The 25,108-nt window shown below is 41.5% G+C and overlaps 1 protein-coding gene across 1 annotated transcript in view; it reads right to left on the bottom strand.

Annotated features, from left to right (window-relative positions):
* The window catches only part of Srd5a1 (steroid 5 alpha-reductase 1), a 48,537-nt gene extending 23,811 nt beyond the window's left edge, over positions 1 to 24,726 (bottom strand). The window contains exons 1-2 of the mRNA XM_059276754.1: positions 24,203 to 24,726; positions 6,742 to 6,908 (exon numbers count right to left, since the gene is read on the bottom strand). Coding sequence (XP_059132737.1) covers positions 6,742 to 6,908; positions 24,203 to 24,483 — 448 coding nt within the window. The 5' untranslated portion in view covers positions 24,484 to 24,726. The remainder of the gene's footprint in view (positions 1 to 6,741; positions 6,909 to 24,202) is intronic.
* Between the last annotated feature and the right edge of the window lie 382 nt (positions 24,727 to 25,108).

Raw genomic sequence — 25,108 nt, 5'->3', positions numbered from 1 at the left:
AGAGCTCCTGTTTCTATATTAAAATAACTTCAGTACAAACTTATTATTTTTAAGGCTAAACTTGATAGGTATAAAGCTTAAGTTCTAAGTTTATAAGGACAACTAACTTATAAATTGTTAAGAATAAGTTTACTTTAATTAAAGATAATTGAGAAATACAATTTATTGATTGATTGGCCAACCTAAACTGTACACTCTTAAGGATAAGTTGTATGTAAATTATAAGCTATTAAGGATAATTATTAGGATATAAGTTAAAGCTTGATCGTCATAAAAGATCAAATTCTCTAATGTATACAAAACTACATTTATGCTAAATTTGTTGAATATTGATACAATATATTCCTTACTTAACCCCTGGCATTCTAAAAATGTTTAAGCTTCCCACTTTAAACTATGCCATGCCTCTTATTGCCAGGGTTTTGTCCAAACTACACTTTGAGATCATTTAGATTATAGCCCCATTTACTAGGTCGAAAGATAATTTGCCTTGCTACCCAATTTCAAATAAAAGATATTGCTCACCAAATAGATTTTGAAATGACCTTTTACTGTTCCCTTATTAAATGAAATTCACTTTACATTGGCTGTTCTCAAATATCAATCACCTATGTCTCCTGACAAATTAAATACATAGATGCTTTTGGATGTAAAATTTTTTATAAGGGTATGGAAGTTTATATAGATATAAATAATATTTAGAAAAGTTAAAAAAACTTATAATATATGAATTGCTAGTTATTAAGATAGATAAATATAACATATGAATATCTAGATATGTTATAAATGATACATGAATCTCAGTAAATAACCTAGAGATACTGAGGATGTGTGCTTAAGTTAGATCTATGGATAAAATTTTTATTGAGGTCTGAGATTATATATATATATGCTTTAAGAATGGACTTATGTTTGCCTTAATACAAGAGTCTATGGGCCTCCGCAGAATGGACACTGGGACTAATTATAGGCCGCAGCACCTCTGCTGTACAAGGTATAAAAATTGTCCCAGGAAAGATTGATCCTGACTTTACTGGAAAAATTAAGATTATTGTACAACCCCCTACAAAAACAATTTAGATTCATGCAGGGTAGCACCTAAGGGAACTGCTCGTTTGGATTCTAATGATAAGGCTTTCTGGGTTCAGAAATTAAATATTCCACACCAACTAAACACTTAAAATACAGGGAAAAAAATAATTGGCTTGCTAGACATAAGCACGGACATTTCTTATATTTCAGGAAAAGATTGGCCAAGTACTTAAGGCAACTATTGCTTTTTTATCTCTTATAGGCCTAGGTCAAGCTTGCCAGAAGCTCAAAAAAATATAAAAATGGTCGGATAGATGAAATTATGGCCTATTCTCCTCATATGTCGTCCTCCATACTTAACACACTATGGGGAAGAGACATGCTGTACTAATGGGTGTGTCATTAACCTCTGCTGTGGACTGACGTCAGCTCTAATGCTATAGATGGGTTTTAAACTTAAAAGAACTTGGGTAAACAAACCCAAGGCATAATTGAGCCCATTGTTCCAGAAATCATAAATGACAGACATGGCCTAGGGCATCAAAATTTATCCTAGGGGCCACTGTTCACTGCTGACCCCACTACATGGAAATCTGATGCTCCTATCTGGGTTAAACAATGGACTGTGAATGCTGAGAGAATTGTAGCCGCTACCTGTCTGGTGAAGGAAAAGTTTAAAAAATAGGGCATATAAAGCCTCCCACCAGCCCTTGAGTCACCCCAATATTTGTTGTTTAGAAAAAAAATCAGGTTGATAGACTGTTACAAGACCTTAAGAAATTAAATAAAATTTACTGGAGCCAAGGGGAGCTTCACAGCCTGGCTTGCCATCTCCCACAGCCACCCCTAGAATTCAAATTATAATTGTCATAGACTTACAAGATTGCTTCTTCACCGTACCTCCTCACCCTAAAGACTGTCATCACTTTGCTTTTAGCTTGCCTTCTAACCCTGACACGATGGAGGTCAAAGTTGACATGCAGAGCAGGAAATGTGAGTTCTGTTTATCCAGGACTCAATTATTGGGCAGAACTCCTCATTTTATATATATATACTGTCAGAACTAACTGTCAATTATAGTTTCCTTACTGTCCCCCAATCGAATAATAATATATGTATGTATATATATATGCATGTATGTACATATATATTGCAATACATTTATTGCACAGGTGATATTATATTTATATCAAACTATAAAATTTATGAGTCTATAGATTGGCAGATAGATCTACAGGATATATTGGCACTTTCTCATGTCTGTCCAACAATTACAAATCCTCTCCCTATGGAAGCTCACCCATGAAGCCTATGTCCTTATGATTTATGGCTATGAAATAAGAAATAATACACCATTTATTCCACTGCTTTTCAATTTTAGGAAGGCCTAGAGTTCATAATTGGACAAAGACCTTACATATACTTTAAGGGCTCTTAAGAATTGGCACTTAACGTTTCATATCTCCCACTACAGCACTCCTTATTAGCCCCAGACCAAGCCACAAAGTTCACCTAGGCCTCTGTGACCTTCTCATGGGTGTTTGAAAAGGTCCTGATGTTTTCATAACGTCAGGAAGAGGATATGCTTACATGTCTTCACAGGATATTGACCTGTCTTTATGAATCCTGGATCGCCCGGTCACACCATATACTAGGCAGCTGAAGGACAAAGGTGCTCTAAAGCTGCTAGTCTGATTACAGGCTGATATTTGCCTCTAGATTCTTAAATATTGGGCTTTGAGTTTATGAATAAATTGATACAGTTCCAGATCCTTCTGATGAACTGTTCACCAATGATATCAAAACTTATAGGAATATGATTAGAAATAATAATTCTGTCCTAAATGTATTTTTATTAATTTTGATCAAATGATAAAGAAGATTTGAAATTTATATAAATGACACATTTCAGGTTTCATTCTCTGGCTACTCTGATGTTTTGTTGAGACTCTGAGGATTCATAGTTTTGCTCTGACAAAATTCACCACTGTTATCATATTGCTAATATGTCTAAAGATTTTGTCTTTTTAAGAAGGTTCGTAAAAGCTTCAGAAGATCGAAATTCACCAATGCTCACAAGCCAAGAAGGACTGGGAGAAATATAACCTGACTACAGTTTATTTCTCCCACTTACAAATTTTTTTTCCTCTGGGGGGAGGCTTTCCCTCTCTCCCTGGGCTGATATCCCCTTCTCTCATCTGCTAAAACCACGTATTTAATATTCCATAGGTACATCTAAGAGAAAAAGTTTCCTCCTTAACTGCATGCTCTACCATTAATACATATATTTGTTTCCAGCAGACTTTCTAATCATTTAAAGAGTTACAGGTTGTCATTCTCTGGACCATGGACATGCTGGCTAGCTGCAGGTCTGCATCCTGCTTTCCAGCCCACACGGAGGTGCTGTCCGGCTCAGCCTTGTGCCCCACGCTCCAACCCATGAGACAGGAAATCCTACTACACTACATGTCTCACAGAGCCTGAAACAGCCTGTGCTTCCTGGGTTTCCACTGCATCCCAGCCCTAAGGACCTTTAGCTTTGCTCCCATCTCAGCAGGAAGTAACCATGAACGATTTCTACAGCCCCTTCTCACTTACCCTCTTTCCATACTGAACTCTCCAGCCCAGGGGCTGGCCTGCCCTTAAAAATGCTCTATTATTAATTGTATAAACTCTGCCCATGATCGTGAAATGTATACACTATCAGACATTCTCCTCATGTACTTCTGACAATTGTTCTGTATGTAAGTCTTGTTATGTATATCCTGACACAGGTTATTACTTTCCTTTCATAGCTATACGGGTTAATACTGACTTGATTACAATTTTAAATTATTAGGTCAGCTTCAACTGCAGCCTTGGGCCCACAGATGCTCATGACTAACTCAGGTAACTCTTTACCTAACAATGCCTCTTTAAAATACAGTTTAACCAAATTAATACCACTAATCAGAGATTAATAGATAGAGTCAATGTTCCAAACTAACCATTTCCTTTTGATAAGTCAGAATCATAGTATTTAGACACATTTGACCATATTATGCTATACTAGTTAATGGTAGATTTTTAGGTTACTCCTCTGCTCCCTTATGAGGACAGAGATATTCTAACTATATACAACTATACCTATTAGATGGTTAAAATAATTCTCAGCCTGCCATCTATATAGGCTTTTGATTACAAATATATTTTACTGATATTAATATTGATTAAATATCAACATTAATTAACCATTACCTTTTATTTTTCAAGTTATCTCCAAACTTAATATTTATCCACATTATTCAATGACCTAGAGAGAATGAAACATCCTTTCTTTACTAAACTAAAAAACCAGAACTGCTGAAACCCTGTCTGAAAAACCAAAAAAGAAGTCTTGGTGATATTTTAGCTTTTGTATCTATATTAGCTGATTCCTACAATGATTTTTTTGTATGCTATATGTGGTTCAAAGAACTCCTAACAGTGTATTTATCTAAAATGCCTATCAAGCATGAACTAAGGTAACACCCTATTGGAAACAATGCCTGTCTCCTAGGTCAAGTGGATAGCTTTATTTCTTGTTCAATTTAAGCTGATACCCTCCTTTCTTATACAGCCTTACTAACATTAAAGACTCCTAACATTTTTACCTAACCACTTCTAGGAATGTAGATTGAGCACATAAATTCCCTTTTTGATATACTAACTGATCACTAGCTCTCAGTTGACCTCCTCCTTTACCACTTCCCTTTGGGTTGTCAAAGAAAACCTGATGGTCACTGCCTGAAGAAAACTCTTGTCTGCCTTCATGACCCTGTAAGAATTCAAGCCTGGTGACCTTGCTTGGCCAGAGGATTGCTATTGCTTGGTTTTATAACTGAATAACTGAGAGATGATGGATGAAGAGGTATAAGGAAACCTAGAAGAGGAATTGGGGGAGGACTTGAGGATGAGACAGAGGAGAGAAAAGAGAATGGAAGAACTAGATGGGTAAGAACTGGAGAGGAACGTACTGAGATGGGGAAGAACTAGATTGAAGGGTGAGAAGAGAGAACAAGATGGAAGATGAGGAAGAGCTAGATGGGGAAGAACAAGATGAGAAAGAAGGAGATGGGAGAGGGGCTAAGATGGAAAAGAAATAGATGGATGAGAACCTAGATGGGGCGGAACTAAGATGAGAGAATTAAGTTAGAACTTAGAGGTGATAGCAGATAATCAGGCAAGAAAGGAGCTAGGCATGAGAGCAGAATAGAAGTTTGTAGAGAGAGAACTGACACAGAATAATAAAGTGTATGGACTAAGGAGTTTCACATACATAGATTCATTTCCTATCCTCAAAGATTAATTATCAGCTGGTCGTAGATTCTTCCTGGACTCAGGGAGGGGACTATCGAGGGGCAGGATCCCCATAGTCCCCGTTAGTCTGGCTCACTTCCTTCTGGGCATGTCATCTTTTCTTCCATGTCCTTCCATTTAACATGGAGAAGTCAAAGGTTTGTAAACAATTAATAGGCAGCTCAGGTTGTAGACCAGCTGTAAAGGTGCCTTCAGGCAGTGTGGTCTGTCGTCCAATGAGCTGCTTCAGGCAGTGACTGCACTCACAGGCTGAAAGGAGGTATGAGAATGATCTCAACGATAGCAGCCTGATAAATGTAGCCCTCACTCCTCATCAAAGAAGCTTCTTTTTGCAGCAGACAGAGATTATGACAAAAATCTACAACTCTCAAAATGCAGAGAACCACTGCCTACAGAGTGCCCAACTTCAGCTGACACATCTAAAATACAGCACCACATTTAAGGTTTGGGGGACCTCAAGGAATATGGGGCATAAAGACTGTTAAGAGCCAGGGGACCAGGACATCTGCTGGGACACAGTGTCTTCTAGACGTGACAGGGCAAGTGCACCCATGAACTCTCAACGGTATGGTTGCCTAAACACAACTTGCAGAATGACAATACCAGTTGGCATGCCAATGTGGTTGGGGGAAAACTTCCTATGGGGAAGAGCTACAGGCAACCAATGGCTGGGGGAGGAGAGAGCATCAGTTTTCTCTAGGGATTAGCTCCATGATAGGTTATCCAATCCCAAGCAGCAACCCTAAACATATACACATAGGAGCAACACTAGATGGGTTCAGTAGGTTTCCTGTGTGTGTATGCATGTGGGTCACAATAATTAAAGAAAAGGAGACCATGAATTTGAGAGGAAGTTGGGAAGGGGCGTGGGAGGAGTTGGAGAAGGAAGAGGGATGGGTGAAAAGTTTGTAAATATAATACTCACATATGAAATTCTCAAAAGATAAAATATAAGCATTTGAAATTAATCCTTTACCAAAAAAAAACAAATAGAGAAAGAATGAAAGGAAACAGAGGGGAGAAATGGGGGGGGGGGGAGGGAGGAAAGGAGGGAAGGAGGGAGATAGAAAGAGAGACAAGCAATTTCTTCTCCCATTCTTGATTGCCAGCTTTTGGCCCCACAGACATCAAAGCAAACACTGCATCACCGGGCTGTAGCCTGTGGCTGCTTCCAAGTTCTCTGTAGTACAACATGTGCTTCAGTATCAGTGGGATCAAAGCACCTGGGCCGGGCCTTCCCTCCTGGCCCAAGCAAGCAAAGACAGCCTCCCTCTCCCTGCTCTGAACTCCCTGGGGAGGTCACGTTGCAGGCTTGTGGTTTCCTCTCTAGTTGGAGCTTCCTCACAGAAGGGGCGATCTCGGTGCACTCACCAGTCAGGAAACAGGGACTGGCCACCCAGTCTTCGGCATACACCGCAAACTGGCTCAAGTATCTACTCTGCAAGTATCCGTTCACGGTGCAGAACAGGACTGCCCCAGCAAAGGAAAACAGCGGTGTGGCTTTCCCTCCTCGGATCAGGACCGGGAACACCAGAGTCCTTAGGAAACAAAAGCAAGGAGCAGACTTGAGAACTGGGGAGACTGTTTCCACATTGTTGCCTCAAATGATCTTCCCAGTTTGTTTTCTGGTATAGATGTCATTCTTGATGCACATTTGTGTTGATTTTCTCTGTTCTAAAATCAGGGGCTTTTAGATAAAGAACCAACTGTGCTTCGCTCATGTTTGTCAATCACAATATTCAGGATTCTAATTATACAGAGCATGAAACAGATACACTCACTTAGAGAAAAATGGACAAGTTCCCCTTCTTCTAAAACTCTCTCCAAAGCAATCTGACACTTCTGGCACTTGTGGAACCCTGACTGAACTCATGTGCACACACCCCCTACACAGACACAGACACACACAGACACAGACACACACACACACACACACACACACACACACACAATTTAAAATAATAAAAATAAATGAAAAAAATAAAAATTTTAAAAGAAAATATGCCTGTTAAAATACAGTTTACTGGTGGCTAGAGGGCTATTTTGGTTGATGAATTACTTGTCTTACAAATGCAAGTATTTGAGTTTAATCCCCAGTACTCAGCTTTAAAAAAAAAAAAAAAGTGAGCACTTACATTCCCAGCACTGAGGAGGTGGCAACAGCAGATGCTGGGTCTTGCTGATCAGTCAGCCTCACCTAATCAGGGCTCCAGGGATGCTCTAGTCTACATTTCCTCAGTGCCCAGTTTTTTCTTAAGTGGGTTCTAGGAATCAACTCAGGGTCTTACGTTTATATAACAAGTGCTTTTACCGCTTTACCAAATAAGCTAGCTCCCAGTGTGTTAATATTTAAAGCCATAGGCCAGAGAACTTGTCATGGACAGACAGACAGACAGACAGACACACACACACACACACACACACACACAGCGTTTATATTTGTTCCTCTGTCCTTTGGAGACTGGTTTCAGGAGCCCTGAAAACAACTAAGTCATTGGATGTTCAACTCATACACAACTGCATTTACATAAAATACATGCCCATTTGTTATAGTCTTCTGAGGTCTTTGATGTAGTTGAAGACTATATAGTTATAACTATGGTTTTCTTTGGTTATGATAAGACATAAGGTAGATATCAAACTTTAGACTCACAAATATAGGATAGATAGAATATTTTCTTTAAATTTACAAAATACAAATAGACTAGATAGTGTAACTGTAATTCTCATTTGTTATATGTAATTTTACTGTGTTAAAGTTAAAACCTTCCTTTTTAATTAAACAGAAAGGAGGAAATGCAGTGGGATAATGCTTTTGTACACTGGTTTAATAAAATGCTGAGTGGCCACTAGCTAGGCAGGAAGTATAGGTGGGACAAGCAGACAAGGAGAATTCTGGGAAGAGGAAGACAGAGTCAGGAGATGCCAGCCCACTGTCCAGGGAGCAGCATGTAATGGCACACAGGAAAAGCCACAGAATACGTGGCAACATATAGATGAACAAAAATGGGCTGAGTTTAAATATAAGAGCTAGTCAGTGGTAGGCCTGAGCTAATGGCCTAGCAGTTTTAATTAATATAAGCCTCTGTGTGTTTACTTGGGTCTGAGCGGCTGTGGACTGGGAGGGACACAGGAAAACTCCAGCTACACTCATTTTCTGTGTACTTTCTAGATTACTCACAACCTAATCAAATGTAAACAGGTATTATGCTGTTTTCTTCAGGGAATGTTGTCATAATAAAAACTCCACACTCACTCAATATGGATGTAATTTTTCTACAAATACTTTCAGTACATAAGTTGGTTGGATCTGGACAATGAACCAACAGTAATAAAGTACCAACTATCCTCAGCTTGTAGGAGATGTGGACACCGCCGATCTGAACAAAACCCAGCTTGTGTTCCAGCCTAGATCTAAAAGAAAGGTTCAAAAAGAGGGAAGAAAATTAAGAAGCTTTAAACTACACAAAATAGGTGTGAAAATAAACAATCTGACCAAGACTTCTGGGCTAATGCCACAGATTCCCAAGGGTGAATGACATGCTGGAGATGGGTATCACTCTGTGGATGGCAACTTCCCCAGGAGGCTGGAGTCACAGAGCAACCTTTCATCACTTTAAGTTCAATGTTAAATTCAGCAGCAAATGCGAGCTGCGACTTTCTGAGTATGAAATGCCATCCTATGGACCTGTTCTTCTTGTTTGCTGAGTCTGATATCACTAGTCTGTCAGCCTAGGAAGGACATCACCTGTGAATGGCAATAAAATTAACCTTGAATCAAGAAAACAGTGGAGGAGTGACCGGCTAACCCTCTCTCTCTACCTTCACAGATCAGAAAAAAAAAAAAAAACAACCCGTGAATCTTTCTTTGCCCATCCCTACTCTTTTCTGTGCCTTGTTAAATGCAGATTAACATTCCTCCGGTCTCAGAAACAAACCATAAAGTAACGTATGCTTCTGAGAAAAATATTAAAAGAATTTTCAAGTATTATCAAGAACAGTCAACAACCATTCAGGTTGTACATAAGCAGGGCATAACAGCTATTGATCTTTCAAAGGTACCAATAGCCCTACCTTTAAAATGGTTAACTAACAAACCTGTCTGGATGGAATGATGGCCTTTGACATCAGAAACATTACAGGCACTAGAACAGCTGGTTCAGGAGCAGCTAGATGCTCAACATATTAAAGAATCAACCAGTCCTTGGAATTCTCCTAAATTTGTCATTAAAAAGAAATCTAGAAACTGGAGAATGGTAGCAAATCTGAGATCTATTAATAAGGTGATCTTTACAGCCTGGAATTCCCTTGTCTCCTTTATTACCTAAAGGATGGTCTATTATAATTATTTATTTAAAAGACTTTTTTTTTTTTTTACTATACCTTTACAAGAATAGGATAGAGAAAAGTTTGCCTTCACAGTGCCTACTTATATTCCCCAGTCTATTAAAAGGTATCAGTGGAAAATTCTTCCATAAGGAATATTAAACAGCCCACCTGTGTCAATGTTTTGTATGGTGATATTTTATTTGTGCTGAAATGTGATTTTATTTGTATGTTAATAAATAAAGTTGCCTGGGGGTCAGAGCTAATAGTAAGCCATAGCAGAGCCGGGCATTGGTGGCACACGTCTTTAATCCCAGCTCTTGGGAGGCAGAGCTAGGCAGATCTCTGTGTGTTCAAGGATATAGCCAGCATGGAGACACACGCCTTTAATCTCAATACCAACCATAGAAGACCTGGAGGTCTGTACAGATGGACAGCGATGAGGAGGTCATGTGGTTGGGTTTACAACCAATGAGAAGGCAGAGCAGAAAGTCTATATAAAGACAAACACACAGGAAGTAGGTCTCTCTTGGCTGAAGAGGATAACTGCAACAGTGAAGGGTAAGGCTCTTAGCTTTGACCTCTTGGGCTTTCATCTTTGCATTGGCTCTGTGTTTCTTATTTAGTAAGACTGTTACTTCTACATTTGGTGCTCAACGTGGGGCTTGAACCCATGACCCTGAGATTAAGAGTCTCATGCTCTACCGACTGAGTTCTTAGCTCTGACCTCTTGGGCTTTCATCTTTGCATTGGCTCTGTGTTTCTTATTTAATAAGACGGTTACATCTACAGTTTTGTACAATAGTCATTAGAAATAATTTCCTCAGTCTATAATTTACCATTATACGGATGATATCTTACTACGTGATTCAGATGCAGATACCTTAGGAAAAAAATGTTTGATGAAGTAAAGAGAATTTTGCCTTGTTGGGAATTACAAATTCCTCCTGAAAAAATACAAAGAGGAGATTCTACTAATTACCTAGTACATAATATAGGTTTACAGAAAATTCAACCACAAAAAGTACAAAACAGGAGAGATAAGTTATGGACTCTTGGTGATTTTCAAAAATTGCTGGGAGCTGGTAACAGGTTACGGCCCACAATTGGATTAACAACCCAAGAACTAAGTAATTTATTTCAAACCCTTTATGGTGATAAGGCCTTAAATAGTCCAAAAAAATTATCAGCTGAGGCTGAGAGAGAATTGGCTATGGTAGAAAAGAAATTATAGGATGTACATGTGGATTGCTTGGATTCACAGCTTGATTATATCCTGGTCATGCAACCTTCTACACATCCTCCCATAGGAATTCTTATGAAGGGAGAAGATAAGATCTTAGAATGAATATTTTTGCCACACAGAGTAAAGAATTAAAGACCTATATAAAAAAGTTTCTGAATTGATCCTCAAAGGAAAATTGAGTCTTCGTCAATTAGCAGGAAGAGACCCAGCAGAAATTGTGGTACTTTTTTACATGCTGAAATTGCCTCATTATGGGTAAAAAATGAACATTGGCAAAGAGCTTACAGTAATTTGGGGGGAGAGATTAGCAACAAATATACCAAAAGCAAGAGACTTCAGTTTATAAAAACAACTAATTGGATCCTTCCTCACATGGTGTGAGGAAAACCAATTTCTGGAGCCCCTACATTCTATGCCGATGCAAACAAATCAGGAAAGGCAGGTTAGAAGTCAAGAAAAATAAGTAAAGTAGATCAAAGACCTTATTAGAATTCTGTTCAAAAGTCAGAATTACATATGATTCTCATGGCATTATTAGATTTTCCAGGACCTCTTAATATAGTTACTGACTCTCAATATGCAGCAAGAGTTGTTTTACATATTGAAACTGCTGAACTTATTCCAGATGACTCAGAATTAACTTTGTTATTTATTCAACTATAAGAAGTAATCAGAAATAGGAATTATCCTTTGTATGTAACACATACCAGATCCTATACAGGTCTACCAGGTCCTTTGGCATAAGGTAATCATAAAATTGATAAGCTATTGGTAGGAAATGTGCTAGAAACCTCAGAATTTCATAATAAACATGATGTCAATAGCAAAGGTTTGAAGAAAGACTTTTCTATCACTTTACAACAAGCCGAGAAAATTATAAGTAAATGTCCTACTTGTTCTTTGTAGTATAAATTCCATTACCTGCAGGAAGAAATGGATGTGTTTCATTTGGAAAATTATGTGCACCATACTATAGATATATATTCAGGATTTCAATGGGCAACTGCTTTGAGCTCTGAAAAGGCTGATTCTGTAACTGCACATCTATTAGAAGTCATGGCCATTATCAGAATATCCATACAAATTAAGACTGACAATGCTCCAGAATATGTCTCTAGTAAAATGAAAGTTTTTTCCATATTGCAACATAAAGCATATTACAGGTATAACCACACAATCCTACAGCACAAGCAGTTACAGAAAGATCTATTTGTACTTTAAAAAACATGCTTAATAAACAGAAAAGGGCTGGGTGGTGGCAGTGGTGCATTCCTTTAATCCCAGCACTGGGGAGGCAGAGGTAGGAGGATCTCTGTGAGTTCAAGGCCAGCCTGATCTGCAGAGTGAGTTCTAGGACAGCCAGGACTGTTTCACAGAGAAACCTGTCTCAAAAACAAAAACAAAAACAACCAAACAAAAAAAAAAACCCACCCAGAAAAGGGCAATAAAGACCCCTAAAGATAGATAACACAGTGTTTTTATTAATTTAAAATTTTTAAATGCTAACGAGAAAAGAATAACAGCTGTGGAGAGACAAGGGAGAGTGGGAAAAACTGCTAAATTAAATCAGCCTGTATACTTCAAAGATGTGTTGACCTCAGAATGGAAACCAGGATATGTGTTACATTGAGGGAAAGGTTCTGCATTTGTTTCCACAGGAGAAGAAAAGCTATGGATACCATCAAGATTGATAAATATTAGATTCAAACAAGAGCGAACTCTTGATTAGGAGAGGTAATAGTTCATCAAATAGTGTGGCCATTCAGTCTAAACTAGTAAGACTAACAAATGCCTTTCATTTGATCAGACATAACCTGCCAAAAAAGGGAAGTCCCCAAAGTTAGGCTTGGGGCAAGGTTTTGTTTTTGTCTTTGCAGAAGAATAAAGGCATCCAATTAAGGAATCTGAAGACCACTGGACAAATGAGACATCTGAAGAAAAAGGATGAATCATCCAGAGAAAATGTCCAAAGAAAGAAAGTAAATTGGCTGAATGGTATAACACATCTCCAACAGCATAAAATTTCATATATCTTCCTAAATGTTTTTTTTTTCTATTCTCTACAGACATATAATGCAAATAGCCTTTTTGTAGTCCCAGTTCAATTAAAAGTTAAGGCTACTTTGGAGTTGGAGCATGATTGTCTTCTTCTCTCAACCCAAGCATGCTTGTTAAAGGAAAATCCAAAATCTCTGTCTCATGTCAGAAGAGCAACCTGGTATGGGACAGAACAAAAATCAAAATTAAGGGACTATTGTATTGTCACTAATCTCATGATCCTTTGGTTTAATTTTTACTCTTTAAAGCTTTTCTTAAGGTATAAATATTTATCTCAATACTTATAAAATTGTTTTATATATATATTTAAACTTTCTGTCATGATACCAATGGTCATATAGAGTACTAACTAATTCTAGAAATAAGCTTTATCTACCTTCCTGTATGTGATTTCAGGTTTGAGTCTGAAGCAGGAATTAGGGGCTAAGTTTGTGTACCCTTGATGTATTTAACAGATGATGATCCTTTAACCTTTTGGAGATCTGCTGCATATGACATTTAAGATGTTTAAGTTTTCTGTAGTAAACTGTGTGACCATTCCTGGAAGTGAGCTTTGAGGTCTCAACGAAGATGACAGGGCCCTACCATGACAATGCCACCAGGATTGTGGTAATGCCACTAAGCTGAAAAATACCACACTAAGATCAGCTTTGAACTACAAACTGCTCAGGACAACTTCAAAGCAGTTAGCTAAGATGGTCCAGCCTCAAAGACTACTCCAGTCAGGATTTCAGATAAGCCCTGCACTTTCCCATCACACCAAGAGTGGACAACAGCTAGCTCTCCCAGGATTTGATCTCTATCTCAATTTTCTCAGGGTCCCCTAAAGATGCCGTCACCTCCAGACAACAAGAAGTAATTTTAAGAACATGATGCCCACATTTCCAAGAGCTGAGGTGGGTGGTTTTTTGGTCCTTTGGTGGATTATGGATGTTTATCATTGTTTAGGGGGGTTGGCTGCAAGTTGTTATTGGCCATGGTCAGGGAGGAAACTAAACAGAGGAGGTTGGATTCAGGGATCTCTTTCTGAAAACATAAAAAGGAGAGGGATATAGGAATGACAGGATAAAAGGGTAGATTATTAAGTCTACTTTTAAACTAAAAAGCAACTGAAATATTTTACATTGGTATGGATTTTTATATACTGATATAAATTTAAGTTTATTTTGTTTTAACACAATATGTATATATATATATATATTTATATATGTTTCTACTCTTGTTTAAGATATTGTACGTACCTATGCAGCTCATTTAAAAATGTAATGTGAGGTTCTAGTCCTTGAAAGCTACTATTACAAATTATTTAGGATAATTAAGAAATGCGGGTTAGTAGTTAGTCATCTATAACAAGCAAACTTGTAGCCGTGTTAGATATGTTTTTGAGGTCAGAGATATATTTTAGATAGACAGGTGGACTTCAAACACTTCAGAAATCACAGAATATGGCATTTAAGATGTTTTAATAACCTAAGACTTTTTATGATAGTGAGACACATCTGCTCCTGGTAGCACCAATTTACTTCAGAGAAGATGATGGGCATCACAGAACCTTCATTTGCTTACATTTGTGGCAAAGTTAGGCACTGGGCAGGAAATTGCCCTTCCCTGGACTGCTGACAGTGTGCTGTCCAAACTGGACGAGCAGGACACAAAAGAAGGTGACTGCCAAACTTTGCCAAGACAACGTAGGACAGTCCTTCAAAATTCCCACTTCACAGAAAAGTCTTCAGATATTCTGGGCATGTAAGCTGAAGATGGATGCCCCAATGTTGCAGAGGAGCCTCTGGTGACTGTCCAGGCAGCCAGCTGTCTTTGCCATTTCTATAGTGTAATTGCACTTTCTTGTGGGACTTTCATTTGGGATCACCAATTCCCAATTAATGACATGGAAACTTTTTATTAATTATGAAAGTTTAGTCTTTAGCTCAGGCTTGTTCCCAACCAGCTCTTAAAACTTAACCTGTTTCTGCCAGGTGATGGTGGTACACGCCTTTAATCCCAGCACTCAGGAGGCAGAGGCAGGCAGATCTCTGTGAGTTCCAGGCCAGCCTGGGCTATAGAGTGAGTTCCAGGAAAGGTGCCAAAACTACACAGAGAAACAACAATGTCTTGAAAAACAAAAACAAAAAAAAATCAATAAAAACAAACAAACAAAAACCCTTAACCTGTTTCTATTAATCTACGTTCTGCCAAATGGATCTTTACCTCTCCTCCATTCTGTACATCCATCCAACTTCCTCAGTGTCTCGCTGGAGTCTCCTGCATGCCTAGATTCTAACCCCAAGTTCCTCTTTCTTCCTGGAAGTCTCATCTATTCTCTCCTGCCTAGCTACTGGCCATTCAGCTCTTTATTAAACCAATCCAAAGGTGCCTTAGGCCGAGACACATCTTTACAGTGCACAAAAAGATTATCCAACAACACTATAGTTTTGGAAGTTGCTTGCTCTGCACTTCCTGTTTACTCAGACAATATTTTATCCTTCTCAAGTCTTTGATGGGATTGAAGACTAGACAGTTATAGTTACAATTTTCCTTGTTACCAAATTCAGAAAAGAAACTTACAAAAGAAATGTGAAGTTTATAATGTTGAAAGACAAAAAAGCTTAAGTTGTTTTTCTAAGAAAACATTTTAAGGTCTAAGAAGATATTTTTAGGATGGTAATACAAGTTATGATAGAAAGTTGTTTAGGTAGAAAACTTTTGGACTCATTAAGATAGGATAGAGGGCTGGAGAGATGGCTCAGAGGTTAAGAGCACTGACTACTCTTCCAGAGGTCCTGAGTTCAATTCCCAGCAACCACATGGTGGCTCACAACCATCTGTAATGAGATCTGGCTCCCTCTTCTGGCCTGAAGGGATACATGCAGGCAGAACACTGTATACATAATAAAATAAATCTAAAAAAAAAGTTAAAAAAGAAGATAGGATAGATATTAGAGTAACTCGGAGATTGTTAATGTTATCTTGAATCGGGGGCAGAGTACACGGCTAACTGATCAAAATTAGCCATAGAGAATTTGGATGACCCAGGATACAATATGACAGAAAGGCACAGGAAAGAGTAGTGAGAGACTTAGAAAGATTCACTGGTCTTTCCAATCTGGGAAGGTGGAGAGAGGGGGTCAGCTGGTCATTCCTCCACTTTGCCATTTCTATAGTGTAATTGCACTTTCTTTGTTTTTTGTTTTTTTTATTTGATTTTTCAAGACAGGGTTTCTTTGTGTAGCTTTTGGAGCCTGCCCTGGATCTCACTCTATAGACCAGGCTGGCCTTGAACTCACAGAGATCTGTCTGCCTCTGCCTCCAAAGTGCTGGGATTAAAGGCATGCGCCACCACTGCCCAGCTTCTCCACGCTTTCTTGATCTATCAGGTTCTCACCTCAACATCTGACTCCTGAGTTTTTATTATAGAACAATTTGGATAAATTTAGATCACCCGCGAGCAGATCCAACACACCATGGACTTAACTATCCCCTTTCGCTCTGAGCATAAGGAACAGGCTTCGCTTGGCGGCTACACACAGCAGTCTGGCAGTGTAGAGAGGTGCCTGTGAACTATTCTGAACTCAGAGCCGAGACAGCCTCGTCCTGAATGAAGACCCTCAATCTCCTGGTGAGCTCTGCAGGGCTTCTGGAAGGAGCTTCTCTGCAGACTCCATAAACTATCTTCTCGATTCATTTGAAACTTCCAACAGCATCAATGTGTAAACCATACCACAGTTTAATGTCAAGGCTGTTGGAAGCTAAAGTCATGTCACGTGCTTTATAGATTTCTTTTCCCCATGGTGCCCAAATTCAATGTGAGATCTCCATTATCATGTAAATTTGCAACAGACATAATTTCCAATGTTTTGTGAGCTGAAATCTTCATGTTTTAAAAATCTCTTTGGGTACTTGGGAGTTGTCATCTAATATTCAATGGGACGAAATTAATCTGCAAAGTTACAATATTACGAAATGTGCATATACCAAAGCATGAACCAAACAGAATGGCATAGGGTGGGCTGTTATCAGTTGTTTTCTCCTCGCCTTAAGAGCTAACAAAACCACCCCCAAGGCCAAGAGTGGGAAACCTCCCTTCATGATGTTAGTCGAGGGAATCCAAGAGACTCCCCAAAGAATATAGGCTGTTGTCATTACCCTTGGCGACCTCCCAGCCACCATTGTGCCCCTCCCTGCCCCCCTGTTACCCCCCCTTCTGTCCTCAGCACCAGAGAAGGTTCATATTCCCAAGGCCAGGGTCTGGCTTCCCTCTGGTACAGTCACACAGGAGCCAGGCCAGTCTCCCTTAGCACCACTTCTGGGCCCATGCCATTTTGTTCTCTGTTGCTCTCTCAATTGGCTTGCACCACCCACAACACCCTATACCAACAAGGGCTGGGGAGAGTTTGCCAGACTGGCTGTACGAGATGCTGTTTCCACCCTGGTTTTCTTCCAGGACATGCTGCTACAGCTCAAATGACTACTTAATAAATAAGATGCTTGGGGAGAATGGAAACTGCTTATCGTTTCTACTGGGAAAACTTAAATGTCACCGAATTACATGGGCTATGTGTCTACTGACATGTATCTCTCCCTCTCCCTCCACTGCCTCCCTACTCCCACAGAAGTATCTCCCAGCAGTTTTAAATACCACATCTGGCAAAACAAGTGCTTTTGGAACAGTTTTCTACTCAGCCACAAAGAAATTGAGTCATAGCACTTGCCAGAAAGCAAACAGAAGATGTCCATCCCTGTGTTAAGCAAAAATAAGCAAGACTCAGTAAGACAAACACTGTATATTCTTTCTCATGGGTGTATCCTAGATTTAGGGGGGGGGGTGTTCAAGACAAGACTTCTTTGTGTAGCCTTAGTTGTCCTGGAACTTGCTCTTTAGACCAGGCTGGCCTCGAACTCAGAGATTTGCCTGCCTCTGCCTCCCCAGTGCTGGGATTAAAGGCGTGCACCACCACCACCTGGCTGGATCCTAGATTTTAACTTTTAGATATGTGTATATATATACATGTTTGTACTCGTACAGGTCATGAAACTAGGTCATGGGGACCTCGAGGGGGGTAAAGCTTTTAATGGGGGCATGAGAGATAAAGAGACAGCAACAGAAGAGATGAGACCTGAAAAGCAGGAGAGAAGTTGGGGAGAGGACAGGGGTCAGCAGGTGAGAGAAGAGGGACAGGGAGGGAAGTGGAGAAGGATGACTATCACAAAGTACTCACGCAACTGCTCATGACTTTGAATGCCAATTTTAAAAACTAACGAAAGCAAATGAGTGAATGAAGAAGGCACTGATGATCAGAACTCTGGTGCCACCAGTCCCCCCAGTCAGCAGCCCAAGGTCAGCACTGGTTGCTGTGCTCAGGCCTCTCCTCCCTACAGAAGGGTCTGCTCAGCCTCTGCCCCTCTAGAAGGGACTATTGCGTTTGCACGGCTGCCTCCATTCTCTCACTTGCCTACACTTAATCGTGGCGTTTCAAATCCAAAGGCTTCGACTCAAACTGCTAAATAAAATTTTAGGAAGCACTGCCTTTGCTTCTAACCTGGAGTTCTCAGAAGTTCTTCACTGGCATCAAGCCTGGCAGAATATAAACAGACAGGCCCATATGTATGTCGAAGTAAAACAGAGCCTGTCATCATTGATGAAACCCTTGGATGTGTCAGTACTATGTGAGCTGTTCAGACAGCAGCCTAGTTATCATGAATGCCAATCCTACAAGGTTAGGGATCAGGAAGAAACAGCTCATGTTATCAGTGGAAAACCCTGCACAGTGTAGGAACTTACCCCAAGAAAAGATGGTGTTGGGACAGCCCTGTGATAACAGGTAGACTCAAAATCTGCTCAGTTTGTCAAACTCCATTTAAAAAAAAAAAAAGCAAATAAAGTCAAGTGTGGAGGCATATGCCTTTAATTCCAGCACTCTGGAGGCAGAGGCAGGAGGATTTCTTTGAGTTCCAGGCCAGTCTGTTGATCCTATTGTACATATCAAGTTCCAGGCTAGCCAGAGCCAAGCAGTCAGATCCTGTCTCTAAAAACCAAATCCTCCCACTGCCAAGTACAAACAACAGTGAAGACACAGATAGATAAACTAGGAAGGTAATGAAGGGAGATGGAATCTGTTGTACGTATGCCTGAAAACAAGTACTTGGAAAAGGCTTTCCTACCAGCCTGACTTGCACAATGGCCACTCTGCTTTACAAAGCAACAAACAAGCAAATGAACAACAACAACAACAAAAAACCCCGATTTCTACAAGACATTTCCACAACGAGGCTGTGGTGGTTTGAGTGACAGCATGTCTCCCTGATTTGGGGGCCTTACCCGGGTACAACTGTTGTGAATTGTGCTGCAAGGCCAAGTCCTTTGGGCAGCTGGACAAAGGCTGCCCTATAAAATATAGCTCAACTAAACCAACAGTGTTAACAACAGTAATGAAGGGTCTGGAGAGATGGCTTCAGAGGTTAAGAAGTTCACAATCATCTCTCCCTCATTTCAGGGGATCTGACACCTTCTTCTGCCCTCCTTGGGCACTGCACCCATGTGGTACACAGACATACATGCAGGCAAAACTCCAAAATGCATAACACTAAAAAAACAAAAACAAAAAAAAACCTAACCCAAATCTCTTTGGTCTACGTTTTAAGCGAATCTGATGAGTGAACTGTTTTGAAATTCATTGACAAAAAGGAAAGAAATGTCCTCAGGACTGTCAGCTTTCCCCTGGTTGGTATTTCCCCTACAGGTATCTCTGTTAGGGGTTTAAGATCACACGCACGAGTGTCTCCGAAAAGCAAAAGTGCGGTTGAGAGTGCAAGGCAGAGTGTACTCTCCGGGTCTCTCTTTTTCTCTTCTCCCCCGGTTCCCCTCTCCCCGCCCCTCTGAAACATTTTGGAAGCGTTTATTCATAAAAGCTTAAAAACAAACCATTGTTAGAGTCCCAGACCAGACTGCTCAGCTAAGCCTAAATGCTGCCCTCTGTCTGTCCTCCTCATTTCTACAGAGAGGCAGACAAGTCACCTGGGGCCTCCCAGTGTGTCTGAATTCCAGGCAAAGGACAGGAGCCACTTTTACTTCTCCAGGGAAGCTCTTGGACTGTAGGCTGCCGGACTCCAAGGCATCTAAGGGAGCTAAGATTGTGCCTCTCCACCTGTGGAGATAGCGACACTTCCGCCAGATGTGCATCCCTCCTCACCTCACCCGCATTCTCAGAGTCCTGGTTGTCTTGCTCCTTCCTCTCTCTTTGCCACCTGGGAATCAGGGACAGCCTGGCTGCAGGCTTGTATTGTGAGTCTCCCCTTTCTCTGAGACCTGCAAGAAGGGACTCCTACTCCGCCTCATGAGACTGAACTCCTTCAGAGCATCCAACACTTTACTGTCTGCTTGTCTGTGTGTTCACAGGATTGATAATGTTTCAAAGAAATGTCCTACTTAAAAGGACAGTCCTCTTTGGTGCCTCCCTTGCTCCCAGGCCAGGGACTTTGCATTAATACGTTCCATTTTGCATATAATGTTTTGTTTTAAAAGGACCATGCAGTACAGCATTTCATGTTCTCTGTTTTCTTGAGACAGGGTCCAACTATGTAGTCCAGGCTGACACTGAATCTGAGATTCTCTTTCTTTGGCCTGAGAACTGTGTTGTGGGATATTTGTACACTGTGTGAAAATGTATTGCTGTGATTGGTGTAATTAAAAGCTGAACGGCCATTAGCTAGGAAGAGGTTAGCTGGACTTCCAGGGACAGAGAGGACTCTGGGAAGACGAAGGGAAGAGACGCCAGGAGACACAGAGAGGAAGCAGGAGGTGCAAGATGGAAGAGAGGACCGACTTGACGTGCCACACTTTGCTCAAGCCTATGGGAGGCCTGCCCCTTTCTGAATGGAGATGGGGGGAGTAGAAGAGATGGGGGGGGAGTAGAAGGAGAAGGGGACTTGGAGGAGAGGAGGACAGGGATGCTGCGGTCCGTATGTAAAATAAATGAAGAAAAGTGTTATTTAAACTAAAAAGAAAGAAAAGAAAAAAAGATGGAAGAGAAATAACACCACATGGTAGAATGTAGATTAATATAAATGAATTAATTTAAGGTATAAGAGCTAGTTAGAAACAAGCCTAAGCTATAGGCCGAGTGTTCATAATTAATAAGAAGTCTCTGTGTCATCATTTGTGAGGTGGCAGCCAAAAGAAAAATCTGCCTACAGTGTTGGTGTAACAGGTGTGCATGACCATACTTCCTAAAGTTTTGGAAAGAAAAGTAACTTCAAATGATGACTGCTTGTCTGATACCTCTTTTTTTTTTTCATAAGTGATCTAGGTATAACACTTAATGAAGTTAGGTAATTGTAAATGGGATGTTTATAAATGAACTTGTCAGGTAAGTTGAAAAAAAAAATTTTTAGCATCTTTGTCTTGGAACTCAGAGTGCTGGGGTTAAAGGAGTGTGCCAGCACACCAAACCTGTGTAAGTTGAAATTTAAAATTACGTCAAATTACATAATAATGTGAAAAAGTCCGAGGGAGGCTGACTTCTTCTCTCCCCCATTTCCATTCTCATCTTCATCCCTTCTCTTTGTTTCCCTCTCTTGGGGATCAAACCCAATTCTAAAAGGTGAGACACGGAGCATTTGAGTAATGCACAAGTTAAGTGAAAGTTCTGAAACATCAATAGCTAAACGTAAATTCAGGTCCTCTGGGCTTGTTCAATGCTATGCAAAGGACGATTCACCATATGCAATATGCACGACCACTTTAAACAATTCACTGTGATCATATATGTACTTATAGCCAACATCGATCTATGAGAAAATTTCAATGTTGACGACTTGTTTTCACAAGCTCTGTCTCATCACATATACAGGGCATAAGAAAAATCAAAGTGATTTTGCAGGGGTGCAGGGGAGGTTAGGCAAACTGGATGAATGGCATAAGACATGTTCTTTTAGTGAGAAGTAGACTAATTTTGTCTACATTGGAAAGTTTAAAAGTTAGATTATTTACAACATAGAAAGGTACAGAGGGAAATATAAGTGAGGCAGAAAGGAACCAGCAAATAGAAAAGACAATCCTGAAGAAACGATAGTGATGAGGGTAAGAAAAGTTAAACAGAACAATGGGAGATTTTTGTATGAGAGAATTCTGTGTGGTAGAATGACTTATTTGTTAGTTAGTTTGTTTGTTTATTTATTTACAGCTGGATTGGCCCAGGATGGGAAGAAAGAAATAGAGTAAAACTAAGATGAAGCAGGTTGCAAAGGGGCTGAGCAGGTGGCAGGTCTGTGAAGAAGGAATGTTATTAAAACAACCTGTGCCGGACACATGTGGGCACTGTGAACACTGATCTCTAGGTACCGATCACTTGTTCATAGGACCAGATCACATCAAACCCCAGCCCTTCTGGGACAGTGTTCCATCAAGGGGAAAAGGTGACAGCTGTGCAAACAGCATCCTCCCTGTCAAGTACTAATGGCCACAGATAAGGAAGACAAGAAGTAATTGGGGAGGGGCTTGCACGAATGTGTTCTTGATAAGACTTATCTATCACAAAAGACTCTGCCAGCACTTCAACCTTGGGCAATGGTCACCACAACCTCACACCAAAAATAACTTCTGCAAGGATGTCTGTTTAACCTTAGATTGTTGACCCCCCTCCCCAATTATAACTCTTTAAGCCAAGTATTAGTTTCAAAACCCTGTATGTACTCCTGAGGCTGCTTCTGATAATCTTTTTGGTTGTACAATGTAGTACGGCACATACATTCTCATTCCCATGGTCTGTAAGCCTCTTTCCCCTAACTCAGAGCCTCTTTGCAGATCTTAAGCAAAGGTCCTGCCACTGAGCTACATTCTCCGTCCGAAGGGAATCTCCAGGATTTGTTATTTAGATGGACATACCTCTAACAGTTTGCCTCCCAGAACCGACTTTTATCCATCGGTGATACACACAGACACAAATTTGGGGGTTTTTATGAAGGTACTTCCAAGGACAAGAGTTCAGTAGATATTTAAACTGCAGGAACTCCCCATCCGTTCATAAGAATAGATCAAGCGTTTTGATAACAACTTTGGTAGCAATCTCAGCTGCCTATCTTTGCCTTCTGCGTGGTTCACTGCTGTGTATACCAGTCTAGCCAGCCCCTGTCTCCTATCTCTTCGGTCCATCTCCCCACAGGGGCACTGGTATTGCAGTAGCTTGTGTGGGATGCACACTCGGGTCCCTGGGCTCGCACAGCTACCCCCACAGAGTCATCCCCTCAGCTTCTGGAATACTCTATCAACACAGAATTCAGTCTTTGTTATATGTCGATTGTGCCCCCATATAAAACGCTGGCACTAAAGGTGACTAGAAGCACACTATGTCCAAGATCAGGTGAGAGGGGCTGGTATAGAAACCAACTCCTGTACCGTGCTGGATACCAGGGACTTGTGGTAGTGAGGAAGCCATTCTACCTCCTTACTGGAATAGAGGAAAGAACAGGCTACCAACACAACACTGAATTCTCAGCCTCTCCAGGAAATGGGTACTTCAGGGTGAGTCCCCAAAAATCAGAGGACGAGAGACTTGCAAACATCACAGAACTCAACTCCTGTAGATACAGAGGCATTCTCTTTATTGTGCAGTTTTCAGAATCTAGATGAAAACATTTAAATGTTGACTTACAAATGTTGAGTCAGTCAGGGGCGAGCATTAGAGACAGTTCAGTCCAATTTATTAGAAAACCTTAAGACTTGAGGCAGTCACTAAAACACGGTTCATATAACTTCTCCCGGGAAGGATTCATAAGCCAACTGAGTTTGTGCCTGGAAAGCCAGCCCCTCTCAAACAAAGAAGGCAACACATCTCTGAAATTGCTGAAGTCCGCATTCGGGTCCAGAGTGGTTCCAAGAGACTACTAAGCTGTTCACAAGCTGGAGCTGGGTCATCCAACTATGAGAGAGGCTGTACCAGGGATAAAGATTCCCCAAGGGGAAACAGAGAAACACAGTAACATCACCCTGCTAGGGTGACGTCGATGACAGTCCGCAGACAGCCAGAGAAGAAATCGGGACCACTGTACCACTAACTCTGACCAGGCTCGCACTTCCATCACTTCATGCGGTCCTTTCTATCTCCCCTTCGAGACAATCCTACGTATTTCGAAATGAACTCTCTGAGCCTCAGGTTCTCGGGAGACACCTCGCGTGGGGAGGAGCGAGCTCAGGAGGGAAACCATTACCTTTGCACGTAGTGGATCAGAAACATGGCCAGCAGGACCCGGTTGGGGAGGCTGCCCAGGCGCGCGGCTGCAGGGCGGGCGCACTCATAGAGCGGCCAAGCCATCGAGGGCAGCTCCTGCAGGAACCAGGCGGGTCGTGCCGGCACTTGGAGGCCGGGAAACTGCGACGAGTAGCGGCCGTAGGGAGAGCCCACCCAACTGAGAGCCGCGAAGATCACAAAGGCCATGAAACCCTCTAGGTAAGTGAGAGCGTCCAGCAGGCGCAACTCGTCCCAGCCCATAGTTGAGGTCGAGCAGCGTGCTCCATGCCCGGGTGTCCAAGTGAGGCCACATATAAGCCCGGGAGGAGGGCGCAGAGCAGCCCACACGAGCCGGCGCCCCAGCAGTGCGTACCTGCCCAGGGGAGGGGCGAGCCACCTGTGCGGGCTGGGACTGGACCACAAGCTAGCACCATCAGACCATACCCTCCCGCAGTGGTTCCGAGGGAGAGCCGGATTGCACAGAGCCCCGCCTACACAGGGAGCCCCACCCCTTCCCACCCGCGATCTGCCTCACATTGGCCCAGAGCTCCTTTGGCACTCGGCCCCGCGAGGAGAAGGAAGAGCAAGAGCCCAGCACTCAGGGACCCGCCCTTGCTCTCCTGCAGCCGGAGCTCCGCCCTCGGAGTCGCACAGAGTCCCGCCTACCCAGCTATGGCCCCGCCCAGCTCTGCCACCGAGCCACGCCCCTCCACGGTATCGCCTCCTTTTGACAGCGGCGGCGCGGCTCGCCTCTCTGCGCACGCGCCGTGCTCAGGTCGTCCACGCAGGTGCCTGAGCCTCCGTGGATGACGGGGGTGATGCATGCTCAGCGGCGTTGGGGGTTTCTGTGGGGAAACATGTTCCCTGTAGGGCGATCACCCTTTCG

Source organism: Peromyscus eremicus, chromosome 11 (assembly GCF_949786415.1).
Source record: "Peromyscus eremicus chromosome 11, PerEre_H2_v1, whole genome shotgun sequence".
Lineage (NCBI taxonomy): Eukaryota > Metazoa > Chordata > Mammalia > Rodentia > Cricetidae > Peromyscus > Peromyscus eremicus.
This window is presented reverse-complemented; position numbering and strand designations above follow the sequence as displayed.